The 24,367-nt window shown below is 41.0% G+C and overlaps 1 protein-coding gene across 1 annotated transcript in view; it reads left to right on the top strand.

Moving 5' to 3' along the window:
* The window catches only part of STXBP4 (syntaxin binding protein 4), a 61,803-nt gene extending 42,111 nt beyond the window's left edge, over positions 1–19,692 (top strand). The window contains exons 21-22 of the mRNA XM_066565979.1: positions 4,016–4,073; positions 16,828–19,692. Of these exons, the coding sequence (XP_066422076.1) occupies positions 4,016–4,073; positions 16,828–16,939 (170 nt within the window). The 3' untranslated portion in view covers positions 16,940–19,692. The remainder of the gene's footprint in view (positions 1–4,015; positions 4,074–16,827) is intronic.
* Positions 19,693–24,367: the final 4,675 nt, after the last annotated feature.

The raw sequence follows: 24,367 nt of genomic DNA, 5'->3' as shown, positions 1-24,367 counted from the left end.
TAGCAGGTCATTCCTGTTTCTTAAAAAAACCCATCATTTTTGAGACTCGATACTAAATACAAATAAATTATCAGGAGATAAATAAAGGCTATGAGCTGGCCCATAATCTAGTATGTAAACAAGACATGTACAACTGAAAAAGTCATAAAAGGATATGTAACAAAGACATCCTTGTTTCTTTCTTGATCAAAGAATGGTTCATTGTGATCCATATGAACCATTACAATATGTGTACAATGTGGCTTTAGCATTGCAGGTAGATACCACATCCCTTAAACTCAATCTGGAATTAATATTCCAGATGCTGACTGTTTACCTATAACAGGAAGGGAATCACAGCCAGAGACCCTTTTAATGGTGGATAACAGAGGTGTGAACAATGCTGGAAATCAGTTTGTGTTTCACAGGAAGAGCACTTGGGGTGAGATCAGCACCTGTGGGAGGCAGCTGTCCCCAAGCTCTCCTTCCAGGTTTATCAGTGCTGTTTGGTGCCTGCTGTAATGGAAGGAGGGTTTTAAACTCTGGCCCCAAAGCCAAAAGAAAGCACTTAAAGACATACTTATCTAGAAGCATCTAAATAGGGCAAATCTAGATAGAATCCTAGTGCACAGTGCATTCATTTTAGATATTCTTACTATAGGCTCTAAATATCTCATTTCCTTTGAGTAATTTTGTCAGAAATTAAGCAAAATAGAGCATTTATGGACTGCAGTATTTTGATGTCAGGATTGCAGTGGTTGACTCAACTGAATGTTCTGCTGTTGTATCTGCTTTAGTACTTTCATCTGCTGATGTCCACATATCTTTTGCTTTAATAATTTTTAATAATACTAGATTATTTAGGGGGGGAGAAAAAATCACCCAACTACATTATTGCAGTTTCTAGGTTTGATAACTGCCCAGGAGAATGAGGCTTTTCCCCTAATACCTGTATTTCCCCTTTTTTCCTTTAGAGATATGAGGGATCATGCCATGTGTGGTGTTATTGAGGGAGAGCACACACATTCTCTCTTGGGAGCTGCAGGCAAATTCTTCCATGTCTGTCACTTCCTACAGGTTTATAATTCAGGCTGATGCTCAGCTCTTTTTTTTTCTGGGACCCACAGTGTCAGTGCTGGTGCAGGTTTTGTCCTGTCAAGCCAAGGAGGTGATAAAGATCGATGAGCTCCACACTTATCGGGGATCAGGAAGGTTCTGTTTGCCCGAGGGCTTCATTTCCTCTCAGCTTTATATAACTCCAGAGCAGTGGTTATCCCAGCTGGCAGCTCAGGGAAGGAGGAGCAGTCCCCAGGGACCCTGCCCGGCTGCAGCAGTGCTGGGACACAAACAACGGCAACCGGTTCTTTGGCTGTGTTTGTCACAGAGAATTACAGACATTTCTTTGGCATTAACCCTAATTAAATGCACATACTCAGAACAAAATGCTGGTAGGTTATTGTGTATTTTGACTAAAGTGCTCTCTCTCAGGAGACTGCTCTTCCTTTTGCATGCACAATTGCTTTTGCAATTTTACCTTTTCTTTACCTTGCAAACAGAAGGTAAATAGTCACAAGTATTTGAATAGCAAGAAGCCCTCTATTTTCTGCTGAAATGAACTAGTTTTTAAATACTGTAAATCTGTGATTTCTTAAGATGATCTATGCCGACAACTGAAGCCAAATATATTATTTATGAAGATTCATCAAGGAGACTGTAGCAGTTCACACTAGAGATTATAAATATGCAGGAAATCTGAGATTGCTGGAGTTTATGTAGGCTAAATCTTGTATATTTCAGACTGTTTTTCTTGCTTTTTCTGCTCCTTTACCTCCCATTTACTCCAGGTGAGAGCTTAGCAGCCTTTCAAAGCAAGTCCTGGGACAAACAACAAATTTGACCCTGGAGGGTGTGAAAAAATAAAGCAGGAGGAAGTAGATCAACTTATGAATGATTCATGGAGACAGTGAGCTTGGAGGAAGTGGAGATGGTGTCTGGGGAAATACGATGCAAAATATGAGAGCTTCCTAGCTACCAGGGGAAATACAAGAAATAGAAGTACAAATCTGAAAGGGAAGGAAAGTAATAAAGAGAACAGCACTAAAAACCTAGTGGAGAGCAAGTAAAAAATTTGGAAAATAAAAGCATTAAAAAACCTATAGATGTAGGTGGAGTGTGGAAGCATACAAAGAATGGATAGGATACACAGTCTAATGTATACAAAGTCAAAAAGGCAAATAAAGCATTGGAGATATTTCCAGAGTTCCATTTCTAGGTGACAAATGTATTCAGTGTATTTGAAAAGTGAAGTCTTCAGTGGGTAAGGGAAGAGTACAGAACATCAGTTATTGCTACCTATGTACAGTTCTTCATTTAGAAGAGGAAAAAAGGCCATAATTTTAATCAAATCACCAGTGGAAAAAAGTGCAATTATCACTGATAAATGAAACAGGTGATGTAGGGGATCTGTGTGAGTACAGAGCAGATCCTGGGCTTTCACTCCTAATTGAGCAAATCTGTTGTTATTTATTTGGACATGTGTGCTTCATGGAGGAAAAAGGAAAGGCCGGGGCAGATGGAAGCAATTGAGGGATGAATCCCATAGCCATTTAAATAATCAGAAAATTCCCATGCTGAATAAAGGTCCCATCTTTCATGGGAGAGGAAGGAAGAACCAGTGAGCATGTCTAGCATATTTATAGTTTAAACATCCTTTTCTTCTTCCCTTCATAATGGAGTCAGAGCCTGAGAGCTGCTACGCAGCAGCTACTTTGTGTTTAAAGGGAAGTAGCTGTGGATTGTTCTCTTTGAAAGGTAGTGGGTAGTGTGTTTTGAGGAACAGATTGTATAGATCTGTTCTAACTGAAAATGGGAAAAAGCTTGATAAAGTGACTAATGGGGGTAAAACTGATAGGGAAAAAAAATTTAATCCAATGGGTTTTTTCTTTTCCAAGCTGTACTGACTGATCACAGTGCTGTTCTAGTTCCCACTTCTCAAGTTCCCTTCCTGAGTTCTGGAGTTTTGGTTCCTTGTTGCTCCTCACTGGGTGCCTACAGGTGTAATTCCTTCCCAGGAGGTTTGTACCAGCTCCAGTGTGCCCAATCCTGATTCAGTGGCTGTAATGAGCTCTGTTTATACTGGAGAACTGAAGTTACCCCTCTCCAGACTTTTAAGAAGAACCACGCTAGGGACAAAGGTGTGACAACAGAAGAAAGTCAGCCTTTTAAAAAAGAAATTTAAAAAAATAAACATGTGCACTTAGGGCAGTCCTTGGGAGGAGGCAGCTTTCAAAGCTCAGATGGTGCGTGCAGTCCAGCACATTTTCCAAATAAAAGTTTTAAACCAAAAGCAGGCTCACAGATGGTTCTAATGAGCTGGTCTTTGAGATACACTGGGACTTGAACAAAAATAGTTTAACTCCTAAGACACTAAAATTTCGAGATGAGTTTCAGGCAAAACAATTAAAGAACAATTTATATTGCATATTTAAATTTTATATATATTTCTAGTCTCAAAAAAACAGTTTTTCAGGACCTTGCACTTGCCATTATGTACTTTACAGTACAGTATCACAAAAGCAGGATCATTTTGACACAGGGACTGATGCTTCTTTCTCCAGCACTTTTCAGACCTTACAAAGAGTTAGTTTTGAACAAATAGTTATTAAAAACATAAAGATTTGCTAGGACAATTTAATTTTTAAAGGAATATAGAATAGTACCCTACTAGAAGTATTACTCATCATTCTAGTAATAGAAGTATTACTCATCATTCTAGTAATAGTAATAAGTATCATCAAATGATACTTATCAAAAAGTATCATCTGTTAATAAATCATCAAAGCTAGTAGCTTTGTGGCACAGCAAGTATTTGTTAAACTGTATTGTTTATATTATTATCTGTTACAAAAATAGGAATTGATTTATAAACTTTTTATATTGTTTGAAATGACAGCATTGTAACTTACAGTATCTCAAAACTATGTTCTCTGTTTCACTTGAGTTTTGAGAGACTTCTTATTTCTTTATCTCCTCTTAGGTCTGCCTTATGGATGGGAAGAAGCTTACACAGCTGATGGAATCAAATATTTTATCAAGTGAGTAGTTCTGGGGAAAACGGGTCAGAGTTGAAATAGAAACACATCAAACTAAACATATTTTCAGTCCTAGAATTAATGGAAACATTTATTGCACCGTATGCTGTTTTTTCTAGAATATAGTGAAGATTAATTTATATGATAGGGTTTTTTAAATTATTCCTCTTAAAGACTGAAGGAAATGGTGAAAAATATAATTCACCTCCATTCCATATATATAATTATCTAGTTAATAATAAGTTATTCTAGCTGCTGAAATTTCCACCGTATTTAATTCTTATAGGTGCCAGAAACACAGTTTTGCAGGTGGAAACACAGTTCTGCAGTCTCCTAAAAGAGAGGAAGGGCAGCAAATAAATTATTTTATCCCAAACTCTTTCAAAAGTCACGTAAATAACACTGAACTTGATGCATTAACTGGCAAAGAAAAGCAGGGTTTTTTTCCTCTTTTTCAAGCACACTGCTCAGTTGTCCTTGCCTCACCCCGTGCTGCCTCGAGCAAGATGTATTAAAGCAGACATGTTTTTTTCTGCAGAGGTTTCCACACTGTATATGATCCTGCATTCCAGCTCTAATCAAGGGGTGCCTTTTATTTTCAGACAGATGTAGGTTACTACATGAGATTTATACAAAAAAAAAACCAAAAAGTAGAAAAATAGCTTATGAAATGAAAGTGAATTAAAAGCCAATTTCATAGCAATGGAAATATATACAAGAGAAACTATTAAAATAGAGCACTGTTCCCTTGGGCTCTCTGTTCATGCAGAGAGCCATGATAGGACAGCTGGGAAGTTAAGGTGGATGCTGGACTCTTTTCTGGGTAATACTATGGGTTTGTATCTGTGTGACTGGAAACTGAGCTTGAAGATGGTATTATCAATAAAAGCAAATAAAATTTAGAACTGAAGAAATGACACATTCTTGAAGCATCCCCCCTGGGTCCCCCATGGGATTTTTTTGTTTGTTTTTTCCTGTGTTTGTCATAGTTATGTATCTCAATATCTCAGCAGAAAGCTGGATTTGCTAGGTATGTGCAGACAGGTCTTTCTGAGCTGCACTTGGATGCTGAACCATTACAGATGTGACAAGCAGATGCTTATTAGCAGCAGCAGAATCTCAGCTACTCTGGGTGCTGCAAGCCTAATTTGCAGAAAGCATCAAATGTTTTGCATCTTATTTTATCCTTGTTGCAACTACGGATTGGAACTCAGGAGTTCACCTGAAAAAGCTTTTTCAGGACTTTTTGTAGATCTCACTGTTAGTGACTCTCTTCATTTGCTTCTGGTGACAGTGCCCAGGTTTTCCATTGCTGTTGCCTTCTGTAATCTGTCCTAAAAAATTCTGCCTGTCAGTCTTTGTGAGGAAGAAAAACAAAGAAAATTTATCCATTTAATGGCAGAGAAGGGTGTGAAATCACCCTTCATGACCACTGGCTAAAAACTTCTTCTGAGTGGAGTCACCACACTGAAATAGTGTTAGAGTTCTCAATGCAGCTCATTAGAATGGAATTAACTGAGCATTTCAATAACACATTGCAGTAATTAATATTATTTTTAACTATTTCCTTGTTTTGCTTTCATCACTGTTTCCAAATGCCTTTGCAGAGTGTAAGCCAGGCTGTTTGCATGCCAGGCAATCCATACCTCTTACTACACTGTGTAATGTATATGAAATCAGCTGTCAACTGTTTGGAGCAAGGAGCACGGCTTGCACAGTCCCTTGTTTCTAATCTCCAAATGGTGGAGATTTCAGGGTGAAAACCAACACTGAAAAGATCCTTTTTCTAGAAGGAACTTAGCTTGAGGGGCCATTTTATCAGCTGATCCTTTCCAGTAGGATTTAATCTTAATTGTTTAAATGGGGATTATCAGAATAGTTGATACTTCACAGCCCTGGTACTAATGCTGTAACCTTCTTGTTCTCTTTGGCTGTGAATGTCAATCCTTTTATTCTACTTTAGAATCCTTTCATTCATTTTTAGCCCAGCCAAGGCTATGAGGGGCTTAAGAGTATTTCAAGACTAGCCCACTTCCTGTATACACATATACAATCAAATATTATTTTAATTAGCAGTTGCCTTCAGTTCCAACATGCTTTATTGGGCCATCAAGTAGCTGAGTCCATAAATCTATACATTATAAATCTAATGCAGTAAACACCCCAGAAAGGAATCTTAATAGCACATAAGCTTGAGACAGCTTGCTGTAAAATTTCCATAAATATCTCTGAAGGGGTGTAGCAATATGAGGTGCATGAGAAATCAGAGTTTAAAAGAAGCAAACCAGCTGGCTTGTGTTACACACTAAAGTGAAACCCACTTATGTGAATAATTGACATGAATAAAACATTTACATCGGGCTGAGCAGCTCCCTGTACCTACCAGGGAAAGCTGAATCTTGTCCATGAATCTTGACTTCAGGAAAACTTTTGAAATCACCACTTTTATCCAGCAAATCATTTCAGCTTCAGTAAATTATTTTCAGTCAACCAGATTGTCAGGACTAGTCAGTGCTGCAAGTGTGAGAAACCAACCACTCTTTAGACTTCTAAAACTGACCTGAGCCTGGGTTGGGCATTAAGCTCATTTTTACAGCTTTACTATGGAATAGCAAACTGGGATGGAAGCCTCTCTGAGTTAAAGCTCAGTGTGCACTAGGAAAAATGCTAGTTCAAGTGTCTTACTAAAATGAAATAAATTAACAGTTATCAAAGGACAAAAATTCCAACAGTATATAGGGATCAGCTTCACTGCAAATGTAACTTCCCTCCTTCCAGGCAGTAAAGGTGGAATTTGGGCCCAGATATGTTTTAAGATAAGTTGTTTTACTTTAAAATAACAGATAGGACGATCACTGTTGTGTTTTTATGTAGCAATACCACCAGTCATTCACACATGGCACCAGATTCATGCCCCATCAAGAGAAACAAGGCACTTGTGCCTGTTTCCTCACCAACTTACATTTGGAATCTCAATCCTTTTTATACTGGCTGGGTATCCCATTCCAACGTTTAGTTGTTCTCACAGTGAAGAATATTTTGTTAACCTAGACAAAATTTCCCCTGAAGCAACTTGTGCTCATTGCTTCTTGTCTGTGCCCAACATCTTTGTGAGAAGAGTGGGCTGAACACACCCAGTTCCTTCAACATTTCTTCATGTGCCAAGTTCTCCGACCCTCTCATCACCTTGGTCACCCTCTTCTGGATCCTCACCCATTTTCCTATTCTCTGTCTTGAACTTGGAGGATCAGTGCATTGAAGAGACCCCACAAAATAAGGTTAAAAGGTTCATTAATTAATTTTACTATGAGGTGTTTGATGAAGGCATTTTTTAAGTTACTGATTTTCTAATAGACATTTCTGTCCCATACAGACATTTAATCTGTAAGTCCCAGAAACACAAAGGGGCTAAAGTATCACCTACACCCAGATGAGTGTAAGAGCACTTACAGCCAGGTGGGAGGCATGAGGATGGGAAAAGTTTTGTAAAGAGGGGAAAGGCCATCTTATTCACTTTTGAAGTTTTCATGTGGCTGGTTTTGCCCAGACTTAGTTCAGATGTTATATGAGTTTACAAAGTGTTGTAACCAACCACCACTAGAACAAAATCTCACTTTTGCTGTAGGCTCCAGCACTAAAATCCAGCAGTGCAAACAGTGTCTATTCATTCTGCCACTGAACTGATTTTGTGAATTAGGAATTTCTGGGTTTGATTTTCAAATGGGAGAAAGAGTCTGTGCAGAACGGCCCTCTCAGGGAGGCACCATTATGCTAATTAATGATTTCATCCTGATAGTCTAAAATCACACAAGAACAGCTATGTCCCCCCCATAGCTGGGACACATTCATTTTTCCCCAGAAAACCCATTCTAGTTAATCTCTTCCATCCTCCCACTGTGTTCACCTTTAACATATGGCAGCTCTGTATCATAAGGCTGGCACCTAAAATTAGGCAGGCCCTTGCTATGCTCCCTCCTACTCCCACCCACTCCTTGCATATGTATGTAGTTTGTAAGGACCAGCTGTGAATTTTGCCCCTGTAAACACTGTTTCTCTAGCATTTTAATAGGACTAGATTTCAAATATTCTACATTAACAGCTATTTTCCTCAAGAATGCTTATCTTAAATTTTCACAAAAGACAAGTAGAAGTTCAAATACTTTAAATCAAATATTTTAAAACTTTTGAGATCTTTCCCCTTAGATGTATTAGGTCCTGTGATGTTTTCTATCTTACATCAAAGGGGAAATAGTAATGCTTTGTTTAGGGTTATCTTTCAGCAATTTATCTAAAAATCAGAAGTTTCCCATTGAGACATTGTATACTTCAGGTGCTCCATTGGAAGGTGGAGAATTTGCTCCAGGTTAAGTAGAAGCCTAAAGTCAATACTTAGAAAATACAGATTAATAAAAACCACAAATGATGTGTTCCAGTCGATTTTAAAATCATGCCTAACAAATCAGGTTTCTACTTGGAAAGTAGACACATTGTATTTAGATACTATAAAAGTTTATTTTGTTTGGTCTTGCTTGGGAAAGAGACACCATTCACTTTACTGAAAACTGGGCATTCATAGAAACTGTTTATCATTTTAGCTGAGCTAAGAATAGCAGAGCATGTGTGATAGATGAAGAACTTCTGTAGTATAAACATTGATGTTTTGCAGCATTAGAGTTAAAGGTATCATCATAAAAGGAAATAAATCACAATTGATTTTACTTACTGCATGGTAAGTTGAAAATATAAATTGGTTCTTTTTCTAAATGTTCTCTGCACATTTCTGCTCCTTTATAAATGAAGGATGGCAGCCCGAACACACTGAGGTGTGTTCATTTCTGAATACTCTGGTGTATTACAATATCCTGGTTATCTGCAGGTTATCTCTAGCAAGGGTTGTGGCCCTCACTAGAAGAAATAAGTTAAATTCAAATCATAGCAGACCTTATGTAGAAGTAAATTTCTCTGTGTTCCACTTAGTTTTCAGTCAGTTCAAAGTAGCAAACTAAGAAAACTCATGATCTGCCATACTGATTTCAGCATGGAATTGAAATTCCCCTGGACTGAATCCAGTGCCAGCTCTGTTCCCAGCTCCTTGTAAAGCAGTAGGCAAGTTACTTGCACCAAAATTAGCAGTTATCAAGTCATCATTGTAGGTGTCCCCATCTTAACTCTGATGTTTTGTGGGTAGGGATGGGTAATTTGAGGCATGCTGTGGTGGTTCCACCAAGTTCAAAGAAAGCTGCAGTTACTTTGCATCTCTTAAAATTTGGACTTTTCCAGTTTTACATTTCATTAAAAAAGAGGTTGTTTTTGAAAATAATTCCTTTTACCTGTCATACTTAAATTCTCCTGAATGAAAATAAATAGTTATATAGTCACAAGAAGTGGCAAGTATTTAAATAGAACTGGCTGAGCACTAACCAAGTGCTATCTGCTATTATTGCTGTTTAAAGTACAGGGGCCCAGAGCTGTGTCCATCCATCAGCTCAGCATCAGTTCACACACCTTCTGAAGAAGCCGTGTGAATCTGGCTAGTCCTGACATGTTTCTCTTAGATTTTTGGAATTCAGTTTCTCTGATTCTCACTGAAATCATTTTGCATGACTGTAAGTAAAATAATCTCAGATGTAGAACTAGGAAACTTGGCATTGGATTTTATGATAACATGAGCTTGTAATACAAGAATGTTAAGACCTTAAGCTGCTTTTGGTTGGGCAATCTTTTTTTTCCTGGGAGGTTGTTTGTTTTTTTAATATCAAGAACCAAAATGGAGAAACATTCTTTCAGCTTCTGGCCTGTCACAGAAGGCATCTGTTAAAATTTCTTTTGTGAGAAAACACAAGAAAGTGAAATTCTTTTGCTCCCTGGGTTTTGGGAGGGCCGTCAGAAGCAGATCAAAGCACACAGCAAGGTTTTTTAGGATGTGCTTCATCTGGAGCAAAGTCACTGCTCCAGGTTCATGTCAGTTTAGTGCACAAGAAGTTTAAACAAAAGCCTTGAACGTGCTCTGATGCATTTGCAAATACACAGCACTGGAATTCTTATGCAGCTCACTCAGACACAGGACTGTGAGTAACTGCACACATTGAACCTGCACTGCCAGAGGAACAGCACTTGGCTGATACTGGGGGAGACAGATTTCAGGTAGTACTTTCAAGCTGAGAAGTGCCTGGGATGTCTCTCAAACCTTAGTTCTGATTCAGCCTTGGCTCAGATTCTGCTGTTGTTCCTGATTTTATTTTAGTTCAGGCAATTTGTTTATTGTTGACAGTTTTTAATGATGCAGCACACACTGTTTGGCTGGATAAATCTTCTTCCTAGTGATTACTGCCCTCTGAAATGGCTCATAGATTTTTCTGAGTAGACAAGGGTTTAATTGGTTTAATCAAGGAATAAATAGCAAGACTGTCTTCTGGGGTTTCACTTTATATCCCTCAATCTTTAATTAATACTCAAGCAAAATCTGCAGTCTCGGAGGGAAATACAAGAAACATTTATGTTGCCTCAGGACACAGCTCCATGAGGTGACAAGTGCTCTTGATCTTATTACACCAGTAAAATTAAGGTCACTGACATGTTCCAGGACCTGCCCAGCATCTCCTGGGGTACTATTAGAGGTTGCATGTTCCTTTTGTAAGAGGGTACAGGCTTAAATGAATTTTAACAAAAAAGGAAAAAGAAAAAATGAATGTTTCCTTTCAGATAATCCTATCTTGATAAATGCAGTGCAAAAACCCTTCTCAAGCTGCCTTTAGGACTCGTGTCTGGTATCTGTCATCCTTAGATGCTCTCAGGATTGATTGATTGATTGATAATACTTGCATCAATGTCACTCAGTTGTTTTATTTTGCTCTACTTGCTTACCTGCTAAATTAAAATGCTTTAGTTACAGCTCAGAATAAGTTATTCCTGGCAGATCCTCCCAGCATTTGCTCTTCAAAATAGCAAGAGTTTTCCAGTGCTTGACAGCATTTAGTGTCTGCTTTCCAACCCCTGGCCTTTCCAAAGGGGATTCCAGCCACGACAGACACCTTGGCTGGCCTGGCTCTGCAGGTGTGTGCTGCCTCCAAGAGCTGAAGAAACAAAATATGAATATACCAGGTTTAAATTCATAAGGGACAACAGCAAAGTGTTAAAAGCACTGGCTCTGGAAAGCTGAGAAATAGTTTAAGTGCATTCCTAAAATGTGTGAGGTGCAGCACCAGCAGTTCCATATTATATTTAATAGAATAATAGAGTGATTTAGAAGCAGGTAGAGATTTGAGGGCAACAGAATTGACCCACTTCCAGCATTTTGGCCATCCTATCTACCAAATATTGCTGTATTCATCTAAACTCCACAGCCATGTGAGGGAGCCTGGCTGTAACCACATGCCAGCTATTGCCTTGATCCCATGGACTGCCTTCAGGAGCAGCAACTCCCTGGAACTCCTGCTCCATTGTGACCTGCTCTAATAGGGAAGGGTGATTCTCTTTCCCTGCCAGGATGTGAAGGTCCTTAAGATGCTGCTGCAAGCTGGGACAGCTCCACTATAGTGCAGGACCTATGTTTGATTATATATTTTCTAATTATACAACATTTCCAAATATGCCCAAGGAATTCTGATCATGGCTTAAGAGAGTTGCTTTAGAGAAGCATTAGAATAAGAGCTGAGAGCCTTCTCTGAGGTGTGAAATTTGGGGCAGTGGGTTTGAAAGGGATAAAAGATCCTTGCAAAGCAAAGGGGAGGGCTGTCCCAAGCACCAGGGGAGCAGGAACAGAAGGGCCTGAAAACAAAAGCCAAAGGCAGTAATTCCAGCAAATCTTGTGTGGAGTCCAGCACAGAGTGACACCAGAGCCTTTGCTAGAGCAGGCAGGGAGGATGGAAGAGCCTCTGCATGAAGGATTAAGTTTCAGGATCTTCATTCAGAGGCATTGTTCTTTATTTTCCTGTAGTTCTGGCCCTCATTAGCCTCCAAGCCAGCAGTGCTCAGGGCCTGCATGCCAGTGGGTAAGGAGGGAGTGAGGAGTTGGTGTTCTCTGGCAGATGGCACACACTCCTTCCACAGCAACTCCAGCCCTTCCCACTGGGAGATGCATGCAAGTGTGAAAACTACCAAAGCACCATGTGGAATAGATTTCTGGGTAGTGTAGAGCATGCCCCCTTAAACCCATTGCATCTACATCTAGCAGTGCTGTTTGCTTCATTTTTTAATGATTATTGCAGTAGCAACAGTGAAGCACCAAAGGGTGAAGCTCTCAGGGTGTGCAGTGTCCCTGGCTCTCAGCAGCACTGGGGGCCACCAGGCCTTTGCAGAGGTTTTGGGCAGAGATCAGGAACAGCTTCATCAAGCATCAATATTCTTCAGCTGAGCACCCTTGTATGTTAAAGGGCTAGTGAAGATTGGGAAATCAAAAAGCAAAGGCAGATTAAAAGTTTAGTGAAATTACTACTATGGATTACATGGATTTAGTTTATGGGGTATGCTCATTACGGAGGAAAACATGGGGTTTGTGTTGTTTCACATGAGCAGAGTCTCACTTTCATCTTCCATGCTGCTCAGTTTGGTAGAGAAGAACAGGGCTCATCTGAGGCCAGAATTTGGCATTTTAAGTTCAGATACAGCTAAATCCTTTTTGGTCCCTAATGAGTAATGGTCCCTATTCATTAGGAGAGTTTGACTGAGTAATTGCTTAAGGTGGCATCTCCTCTCCTGAACTGTTCCCAAACAAACGGATCTTGCACAAGGTGGCTCCTTTTAAAGCTCAGGAACCCTGGTGCAGTTGAAATATTGAGCCAGGTGTTGTGAATGTCACCCCATGTCAAAAGGGGGGAAAAAAAACAACTTCCAATAATGCATGTTAGGTTTGTAGGGCAACATCCTGCACTGAGACCCACAGCATGGGGGTGTCTGCAAGACTTCACAGTTCCCTGTTAGGCTCCAGATTTTGGCCCTGGCTGGAAAGCACAATTTAAGGTGAAAAAGATGTCTTGATAATGCTTAGAATCTTTAAAAAAATGTGCAGATATTTTTCCCACTAGCTTTTCTCTGAATTTTTGAGTTATTCTTTTCTTAAAAGATTGTCTGAGGTTGTAGTTTTAAAAGAAATAATTTTCCATGTGAAGAAGGAAGAGCCATAAGGAGAGTAATTATAATGGCATTTGAAATAATCCGCTACTATTTCTTTCCCAAAACATCCCTCTGTTCTCATGTTTTGTTTTCCCAAGCTCTGAAATTTGTCCTGCAGTTTGCTAATGTTAAAAAGACAGCCTAATCTACTGACATATTTCCAGATCAAATGTTTCTGTTTTCTAGCAATAAATTTGGCTGCCCTCCGATAGCAGTGATTTGTTTGAAAACCTGCAAATCTTTAAATGTTGCTAATTGCTCTGAAAATGTTAAATTAGACTTTTGAACAGGAACATTTGCAAATGGAAAATGTTGTACATTTAAACTTTCTAATGCTGGCTTTCCAAATATTCCTTTAATATTCAAATCAGTTGCATCAGTTAAACAAAACCTAGAGGTAGATTTGGACTCCCTCTCACTTTTTATTGCTGGCCCTAACACACAAATCAGAGAGGATGTATTTCTAATACAAGAATGTTCTCCAAACCAGTAAATCTGGGATTATCTCTTCGGACTGATTATGTCAAAGCTCTTTAGTCACAGCACTTTTGGAGAGCTAAAAATAAACAGCAGCAGGGTTTATACATTTATTCTCTACCTAAATAATCTGCACGTATTGTGTGTGTCTGTCTACAATGTGAGACATGGTATCTGGACTTAATGTTTATTTATAAGAGCTCTTTTCCTAGGAAGGATTTTGGCAAAGGGTTTAAACCAAACTGTCTTAAGAGAATTGCCCATAGGATAAAGTCCAGAGCAAGTTGAAGGGAGCTGGGTTCAAACCAGAAGTGTTTGCAGCAGCAGCTTGACAAGAGCAAAACTTGGCCTCCATTTCTTGAAAATGAATGAAAATGGGTTCTTTTCTTTCTTACCAGTGATGAAACAATCTTATGCTATCAAATACAGAGAAAGGTAACCCAGATTTCAGTGCCACAGTTTTGCACTGTTAAAGATCTGGAGAATTTTATGCATTTAATTTGTGTGAGAGCAAACTGAAGTTCTTAAAGCAGTACCAGGAAGTTGGGCATGCTGTCATTTGCCTCCTGGCCCTGGAGAGGGTAGGAGAAGAATCTTCTGAAGAAGAAACACTTTACAAAGAATTTTTAGTTGGATATGTCAAAGATCTGTGGGTGCCTTTCCATGTAACTCTTTACTCCTATGCAGTCTCTCCCATTTCACAGGGTTGATGCTGCATGCTCAGGAGAAAATGGAGCCAGGGCTTCAGGTACACGGCAGGTCAGGGCATGCTACACGAGGAAGTAAAATGGGGAAAAGAAAAATATTCTAAAATCATTTTGCTCTTATTTAAATTCAGCAATGGATTGCTCAGAAATGGTTCGATAAAAGTAGGCAATATAAACACTTAAAATAGTGCTGGAGGCAATAAGTCTTGCATTGGCAGAGGTAGAATGGATGGAATCCAGTTCATTCAGCACCTGTAATTCTGCAGGTATTGGAAGAAGTTCTGTGTGTTATACCAATAAATCACATGCTGGGACTTCAGTTTGGAGCACATCTCCACTACTGAGCCTTATTGACTGAATATTTTAATTGGGAAACAAGGCATTTCTTGACTTTATAGACAACATTGCAGAAATATGCAGCAAAGATATTTTTCTGAGTATATTTACAAATGTAAATATATTCATAATATAAATATGAATGCATACATTTCCCTGTGTTGTAGGATAATGGGAAGAGTGTTCTTGGTTGCACAGACTTTATTACCAAGTCTCTCATAAAACATTGTAAAACAACTCTTTTCATGTTCATGTTGGCTGTCACCTGACTTTCCAAAGGTAAACATTGGAAATGTTTGGCAAGTTGCTCTTATTCCTAGTAAAAAAAGTACATTTGATTTCTTAGAATGAAAGAATTACTGTCCTTAAGAGTGATCATTGTCTGCTGCAGTGTATTTTCTGTAGGAACATGTTTTTCATTTTTCCTTTTGTTTTAACTCCTGTGAAACTGATCCTACAACCCCAGTAATGCATATTTTGTAACAAAAGAAGGAATAGAATGCATCCAGTCCTGCTCCCACCAAAAGAGCACTTCTGAACTGGTTTTACACATAACTTGAGCTTTGGGATTTGATTTTTGGTTTTTCTTTTTCCTAATGTATGAGAATAGAGAGTATGGCCTTTATCTTTGTCTTCCTTGTGTGGTCCTTGCTCAGGCATTGCCTCAGTTGAGGTAGTGCCTGAATTCACAGGTTACCTGTTCAGAGCAGGGATTTACATGAGGATTATATTTACCTTTTGGTGAACAGTATCATCCTCATCACACCCAACTGATTCTAAGCTCACTGCACTCAGCTGAAAGGTGTGAATGGTATGATCATGGTGATGAGAACAGTGACCTCAAACCCATCACTCAGTGTAGTGGAACATTGACTTGAATTCCTGCTTCAACATATCTGTTCCTGTAATCAGTTATTCATGGGAGTGTTCTCACTTGAAAAGGTAAATCCAGAGTAGTTCTTCAAATTTAATTAAACCAATGCACCTGGAAAGTGAGTACAGACCTGGGGTTTAGGGACACTGTTAGGACATGGGAGAAGAGCCATTTGTCCTTCATGGCATTTATTATACCTACAATACTTTTCAGCTTGTTCTTGTAGTGAACTTATATTACAAAATTAATCTTTGCACTGACTTTACTATAAAAGCTGTGAATTTATTAGCAAGATTTATTTTCCAAGTGAAAAGAAGCTATTTCCTTTCCCAAGAACACATTATTCCAGAAGGGAGAAGAGGCAGTGTGTTGCCCACACACAGTATGGCTCACATGCACACACCACTCACAAGGTGTGCAGTGTTCTCACCACAGACTCCAAACCTGTCCATGTGTCTGTCCTTACTGAGCCCTGCTTGGGCTCTTTCCATTCACACAGAAGCTTTGCAGAGACTATAAAGCAGCTTAGCCTGCATGTCAAGTGTAGGGTTTAAACCTTAAAAATCAGCACTGATGCCCTTTTATTGTGTGTGTAAAGGCTGTGGGAGCACAGCCTTAAAAAAAAAAAAAAAAACAAACTTTTTTTTTTCTTTTTTTTATTCTTTCTGCAAGGGGAATTAGTTAAGGATGCTAGAATAGTAATCATGGAGTTGTTTGGGTAGAAATGATCTTAAATAGCCCCTCATTCCAACCTTACTGCCATGGACAGGGGCACCTTCCATTATCCCAGATTGCTGCAAGCCCCATCCAGCCTGGCCCTGGACTCTTCCAGGGTTCATGTTCTAAAGAGCTGAGTGTGTTTCTACAATGGAATTCCATATATGCTCAACTTCCTCTTGGCCACCCTGCCTCCCTCAGGCTGTAACCAGTGAGATAGCCATGGTAATATCCTGCTGTGTTAATTGTCTGCAGCTCCAATAATTAACAAGAAATGTCACCAGTCTGTGTCAGGAGTCTCATACAAAAGCATTCTCTTTATTGCAATGGGAATTGGAACCTCCAGTCCAGGTTCTGGCTCTCTGCAGACTCCACATTTTGTTTTTAAAAATCTTGCCCTTAGCAAGAAAAAGACAATTCTGTGTTTGAAGGTGTCATAATGATTGTTACAACTCCAGACTCCACCTGGAATTCCTTGTTTTGGGATGGGGAAGCCTCTTTGGGGTTGCTGATAGCATTTCTTGTTGGTTTTTAGCCACGTGACACAGACCACGTCCTGGATCCACCCCGTCACGAGCGCTCTGAGCTTGCTTTGCTCCGAGGAGGAGGAGGATGGGATCAGAGACCTTCCCGGGCCCAAGAGCTGAGGACAGCTGTGGACAGAGAGTAGTTGGTCTGGTTTTAGTCCCTTAGTGAGCAGATGCACAGGTTTTAATCTACCTACTTTCTAGTGTGATGTAGTAGTACCTGCTGACATTTCTCCTCATCAAGCTGGAGGAAGTTCTGCTGGTTTTGAGATGGGTTTGTTGATGTGTGCTACAAAGGATGCAGGTGCCACAGGAGTCCTTAATCTGCCCCATTTTGGTGTGCCAGGGATCAGTCTCACCTTAGGGCCCAGTCCCATCTTTTCATGATTTCCCCACGGACCCATCATTTCCCTGACCTGAAGCAGAATTTTCCAGGTCAGCTGAAATTTTCACAGCTCTGAGCAACATGAGATTTAAGGTGAGACCACTGGTGGTAGATTCCAGCTGATGGTTGACTGAGAGATGCAAAGTGAGGTGGGGTTTTTGAACCAAAGTTAGTGAGAATAATGGGGATAATTCAACTGAAAACTCTTATTTCTGTGGGAAAAATGTTCAAATAAGTTTTGCTACTAGAAATTTAGTGATTTATTATGAATATTGGAGCCCTGATGACTTTTTATACAAATACTTACTAAGATTGGTTGTTGAGATTTAGAAAATGTGTCTTTGATAAGTTGTCAAGTAAAAAGAAAGTTTTCATAGAGGACATCATACTCTGACAACAATATGAGGCAATATGAAATTTATTCTACTTTTGTATTCTGCTAAACCAATACAGACACACATCAAATACTTCAGTGGAAGCTGTGAAGTTTCAAGTACAATGAAACCTGTGAAACCACCTCCAGGATCAGCAGAAATCAGTCACCTCCTCAGAACTGGTCTTTTAAGTAGAACAAAATCATTTTGTACACATCAGTGATGCTTTAAAGAGGATAAAGAAATTGATGGGGGGTGCAAGTTAATGAACAGGTTTCTGTGTACCTCAATAGCACAGGATATTTTAAATCTCATTATTCGCAGCACAATGTCTGATGTCAGCTTTGTCAAATGTATGATTCTGTGCTACATTTTTCTGGAGGTTCTTTATATGTGTGTTGTGTATATAATTGTGGGTGTTAGTAATGAATGAGACAGACCTGAACCTGCAGAAGCACTGATGGATATGCCAAATCTCTATCTCTGCTTCAGTCCAGGAGGGAGAAGAGGATTGTGGCAGTGTGAGGAGGGCACAGGCTGCAGTCACATTTTTTGAGTCTGTCTTCAGCAGGTGTGGCATTGGAGTTAAGAATCCTTGTCCTCTGAGGAATGAATATCAAAACCAGACTCACTCTCAGTTCTGGTGCCTTGACCATGCTCTCTGTCCTCAGCAGTGCAGAGCTGTGCCAGGTCAGGCTCCCTGGAACAGTTGATCCTTTTGAACCAAAATAATTCACCTTTTTTTGAAATCCAAGTCAGGCCTCTGAATAGCAGCCCAGTAATCTCCTGCACTTGGCCAGAGAGCTGGAGAGCACATCACCAAATGTTCTTCCTGAAGCTCACAAAAGAGGCCTTTACAGGCTTTGCAGGAAATAGATGTCAGGGTATATTGAATAAGCAAATAGGAAAAATTTGTTTTGTACTTTCAACTAGGTCAGACCCAAATTATCTGTGAATCTACACAGGTGGTGTGGATTAGGGAAAAAAAGCTTGCTCAGCAGACCTACAGTAACTTACATTTCTAAGAAAACTTCTCCTAGCAATAACACATGAATGGTTTAGCCATATTTGCTCCAGTGGCTCCTGCATGCTCCACAGCCTCCTTTGTGCTCCCAGAGAGCTCAGGCCAAAGGGACAGAGCATGTGCTTCAGTTTCAGGCTTGGACACTCCAGAATCATTTTTATTTAAATCCCTTTTCTCAGAATGGCACAGACTCATGACCTACAGAAGATATGTCATCTGAATTCCTTGTGGTATTTGCTGTAGTAGTCACTTGGATGCTTTATGACAGCACTTTGTGTTCATCCTTCAGTGATACCCAGCCTGCACACAGATTCCAGCTCCCCAGTCCTGCTCAGGAGAGGTTTGAGCCACCACTGCCTCTTGCAGCCTCGTGGCTGTGTCAGCCAGCTGGGTGCCCAAAGGGGAGCAGCTCTTTAGGGATGGGGAGTGTGGCTCAGGCAGGCTCTGCAGAGCAGGGGCTCCATGGAGAGCAGCTCAGAGCTGTCCTGCTGGATCAGCTGCAGGGGCACAGCTCTGCACGTGCTGCCCTTGCTGGGTGCAGCCTGCTGTGCACGGGGACAATCTGCCTGCTCCTCTCACTGCCACCTCCCACAGACCCCAGTGTGGCACAAACCTGCAGCCTCTTCCTCTCTCTCTCTTACAAACTTGCCTAGAAATTAAAGATGTTAGAAATAGATCTCTGCATCTCTTCAGCTGCTCCAGTGAGCATTTCCCTCCTCAGATAATGCACCAGTTCACATTCTCTGGGGTTGAGAATACATTTTCTTACCTACGATCTCCAAATGTTCCAATCTATTTTTGTACACTGGTATACTTGTTTCCTAGGTTATTTCTCTTGATCTCCCCTTATCTCTTCCTTTATGTGAAATAGTTTTGTGAAAATTATTTTGCTTAAGCTGAACTGTGTATATTGAGAAAATGGTTCTAGCATAACTTGGAACAGAATTTGTAAAGAGCAGTTGTCAACATATGCAACACTGTAAACGGCAAATTTTCATTTTTATTCCTGAATTTAAAAAATTAATTGGAAAAGATACTAAAGTGCATGTGATAGCCTTTAAATTAATAAAACTACACCTTTATATTGTAATGAATCTGTTCCACATAACATTCTCCATCTGTTGAAAAGCCTCTTGTAACAGACTGCTTTAGGAATGGTTTGTTTCATTTCTGACACTCAGGAGGTGCCTGTGCCACTGAGGTAAGGAAAGGAAAATCCTTTTAGAAAAATATTTGTGGTTGTGGAACAGGCTGGGCTGTGCAGGGTTGACTGTGTGCAAGACTCTCCAGGAGCTCAGGAAATACTGCTCTGGCTTGCCTTGTGAAATGTTTCATTTTCTGGAAACTGATGGGATTCTTAACCCTCAGCTCAAGACACACAGGACTCCAAACCAAACTCCAAAATTCAGTGGCCTTTTTGCAAGTGCTCTTCTGAGTGACTTTGATGTGGCTCTATTTTAAGTCAGCAGCAGAAATTAAAGTCAGCTCAGGAGCCTTTGTTGACTTGTGTGCTCCTGGTCCTTGTGTGTTCCCAACACTCTCCACTCCAAAGAGCCTGCAGGGAGTGAGCCCAGTCACACCAGTTCAGACTGGCACCTGTCAGGCCAGGCACTGGGTCCAGCTTTGCAGAGATGTTTAGCAGCTTAAACGTGTTCGTGGAGTTAATGGGAATTAGGCACCTAACCTACTTAGATGCTGCTATAAATGCTGCTAGGCATGTTTAGATACCTAAATACCTTAGTAAATCTTTCCCCTGGCTGCTTGCAGTGATAGTGCACCAAAAATCAAATACCAGTGACTAAAGCCTCACCTTTGTCCTCTGTAACCAGCTTTGGCTTTCCCTGAGGATTCTTTTCATGTAACACTAAAAATACCAGCCAGCTCACAGGTTGTACCATCCAGGCTCTGCTCATGTTTTCTGGTGGCTTGATTATTTATTGCTCATTCTAGTTTTGTTTCCACCAACAGTGGCTGATGTTGGCATGGATTTAACAGGTTGGTATTTTCACAACACTCATCTAAGACAGGATATTTTATTACAAGATAATACAGGTGTTATTTTAGTTATTTTATTACAAGATAATACGCTGTTTACAGCAGTGCTCAAGACTCTAGAGAATTTAGTCCAGCATTTTTCAAAGGACACATAAGCTCTGTTCTTCCTTCACCTGAAGAAGGATATTTGATAGAGACATTGAACTGCAGCTACACAATCCTTATTATTCACTGAGGGCTCCAACAAGGGAGGTTGCTGCAATGACCCCTCATCCTGATGAGGAGGAATGCAATTTCTCCAGCCAGTCACTATGGGGAATTTTGGTTTCATTGTTAGGCTTCTTGGCTAAAAGCAAACCATGAAAAATCAGTAGTTTTGATGGTGTTTCACATAAGCCACTATTTCACCCTGACCCCCAAAAGCTACACTCTGATCAGAGCTGTCTTCATCTCCTCTCAAGTACCCTGCCTGTCAGCTACCCACAAGGCAGTATTTCCCTGTGGTCCAATTATTATTATCGTCAAGAACTATCCTTGCTCTTGTATGTGAAGAGAATTCATTAAAAAATGATTGAAATGGAAAAAGAAATAAAATTATGTTTCGTGCCTGAAATAGAAATGTAACAATAACAGCACTTATATGGGAAAGAGAAAGGATCCAAGCAAAGTATTGGGGTTCCTGCTGATGTTTTCATTTTCACTCCAAAGGCTGGTAATGCATCCCTGTTCCTTTCCAACCCCACTGTTCCTGAGAACAGCAGGAGCATCAAGTTCTCCAGGGACAGGGAGAACTCAGGCCCTGGTTGAGCTGCACATTTTAATCTCCAGACCGAGCCACTGGGGACGCATCGTTAGGGGCTGTAATTGGTCACTGTGGGGCTCCCGTTCCCAGCTAAAGACAGCTGCTCATCACTGCTGCCATGGCATGAGCAGGAGCAGAGAGGCCCAGTAAGAACCTGCCTGGCTCTCTTAGACCATATTACACCATCAATGAAATGCAGAACTCTTGTAAATTATAAAAATACAGAGAATCAGGAAATAGGCCCTAACTGTTGAAGAATGCCTGTCTTGTTACTTGGCTAATTGAAAGATGCAGCCAAAAGGAATTTTGGTACTAACTGAAAATGTGTAAATGCAATTATCTCTTACTCCTTTCTCTGCTCAGCTTTGGGCGTGCAGTCCAGTCCCTTGAGCCTAAACTCTACTGTGTTTAACCCATTCTGGCTGCAGATGCTGAAGCAGCACAGTCCTGCAGGCTCTGCTGTTTCCAATAACCACTTAGAGTCCTGCAGAGAATGATACAAAAGCCAAAAATGAAATCAATAGTAAATGTTCACTAACAGGAAAACTCCTGTGGCTGGCTGAGGGTAACAGAAAAATGTTTTACTGCTGTGCTCAGAGGTTGTTCAGTACAAAACCCTGAAGTCTGTTTCAGGCCAGGTTTGTTATTGTTGCTTGTCCCAATGTTTTGGATACACAATTTAACCCACTTACAGGAAACTGAAGGAAAAGGCCTTGGTAATTTCACCATATTCATAAAAATGCAGGTTCTTGTTTATAAGAAAAGTCAGTGGTCATCCTGAGTGACGTTTTGAACAGCACCAGTGGCTGCTCCCAGGGAGCTGTTCTGGGCCAGGGATGCTTGCCTGGAGCACGGGGAGAATTAGCAATTCAGCTTCTGATGTGGCTGAGGGAAGTTACAGCTCTCCAGGTAAGGAGAAGGACTGAGTTCCTTTTTTTGCTATAGCCAGAAGGGAAAGGGCTCTGGGACTGGAGCCAAGGGCTCTGGGGCTGGAGTGAGGACAGGGGCACCCTGCCATGGGCATCACCTCCTCCCTAGGAGCTGGATCCTAGGAGGTGTTACCAGGGGAGCTCTTCCTTGCTCTGACAACTTTTAGCTCATTATAGTGGAAAACCTTGAATCCAAAAACCAGTGTGCTCTGCAAAGGTACCAACAAGCTGCAGCTGCAGGTTGGGAGGTGAACGAGCAGAGATGTGCAGAGCAGGCTGTCATTCTTGGCCAAAGCCAAGGCCACGGCTCAGCCTCCTCCCTCTGTGCCCACTGCACCCAGAAATTGTTCTTGGACCCATCCATCTACAGTTCTCCTGCCCTGCCTGGTTCTGATCTGATCCTTCCCCTGGAGCAGAGCAGTGCTCAGCTCTCTCTCCCTGTCACTGCCACGTTTCCAAGGGAAGGACTGCAGCTCTAATAGCTCCCAAGTGGGTGAATTGAGTTTGCAGTAATCCCAAATACGTGAGATAAGAAGCACAGCTCTGCCATGGAGGCTGAGGGCTTTAGAAGCAGGGAGGCACAGGGACTCAGATGGATGTACGTGCCTCAGGTCATGTCCCTGCCAGGGCTGGAGCCTAATTGGATTTCACAAATGTGACTTCTGTGTCTCTTGATCACAAAACCAAATTAAACCTCAAGAAGTTCTGAATAAATCCATACCTGAAAGTTTGCCTCAAAAAAAAAAAAAAAAAAAAAAAAAAGTCCCATTCCAGCTCTTCCTCTGCCTCAGCAGGGAAACAAAATGAAAACTTTGGAATTATTGCTTTAAAACAAATAAGAGAAGCAAAACACAGCCGGCAGATCTGAATTCCTGGGTGCACTGAATAAAATCAGTCATGTGATAATGATGGGATTTTCTAGAACACCTTTTAGGCATGCAATTTCTGCATTAAATCTATTCAGATGTCCCTGGAACATCTGCTTCTTCTGTAAAATGGGAGTAACTGCCACTTTTTACAGTGCACTGACAGCTACAGATAAAAGCCTGGTAATTGCTAGCAGGAGCTATTGCCTAATCAGAGATTTTCTTCAAAATTAACTTGCCAAGATTTTTAAGACTATTGCACACGATAGCCCTGTGCCGGTTCACGCAGCTCTGGGAGGTGGAGTACGTGTTAAATTCTAGGTAACAGTGGGATTCAAACAAATTCCAGCCTCCCTTGAAGGCAGATCAGACGCGGCTGATGCTTGGAGCCGCGGCAGCAGAGGGAGCAGAGCAAATCCCCAGATTTGCTGTTAATGTAACCTAAAATCAGTGGGAGCTGCTTTAGCACGTGAGTGCCATGGGCTGCTCTGCTTCCCTTCAGGGAGACACCGAACTCCTGCTAAAACCCTGGGCAGCCCCAAAGAGAGGAGCCATTTATAGGCACTGCCCGGGAAGATCCACAGCTCTGCAGCAGCACGGTCCTGGCTGCTTTTCATCTCCTCCCTCTCTGCCTATGTTTATTCATGAGTCAGGGTGCAGGGAAGATGAAAAGGCTGCTGGCAGACTTCTCCCCGGAGTCTCCACTTGGAATGGTACCACATTTCCAGGGAAGCCTCACTTGTGCTCCCAGCAAGGTTGATCCTCGTGGGAAAGCCGTCATTCCTCTGCAGCTCTCAAGGCAGGCAAACATTATCATCCATACACTGAGGCACAGAAAGTCAGTGAACCTCATCTGCTTTGGTGAGATCCAGAGCTGGAGTGAGATTTTACTGCTCTTGAAAAACCCAATATTTTGATGGATTAGGCCAGTGCCAGGCTGTCCCTCTGATCTTTACAGCAGCCACTTGAACAGCTGTAAAACAGCACCTAAAAACCAGGGGACTGCTGGCACACGGGGCTCAAGCAGCGCCAGCTCTGCTACAGAAAACCCAGCTGACATCTTTCTTTGTGAAAGGGAATAGCAGCTAGTGGAACAGAAAAGAGAAATCCATGCCTGAATGAAAGTGACACTAGGGAGGACTTCTGTGCTCAGAATAGCTCCTGCCATCCTCT

Source organism: Molothrus aeneus, chromosome 26, assembly GCF_037042795.1.
Source record: "Molothrus aeneus isolate 106 chromosome 26, BPBGC_Maene_1.0, whole genome shotgun sequence".
NCBI lineage: Eukaryota > Metazoa > Chordata > Aves > Passeriformes > Icteridae > Molothrus > Molothrus aeneus.
Note: the sequence above shows the minus strand (reverse complement) of the source record. Positions and strands in the feature narration are given on the sequence as shown.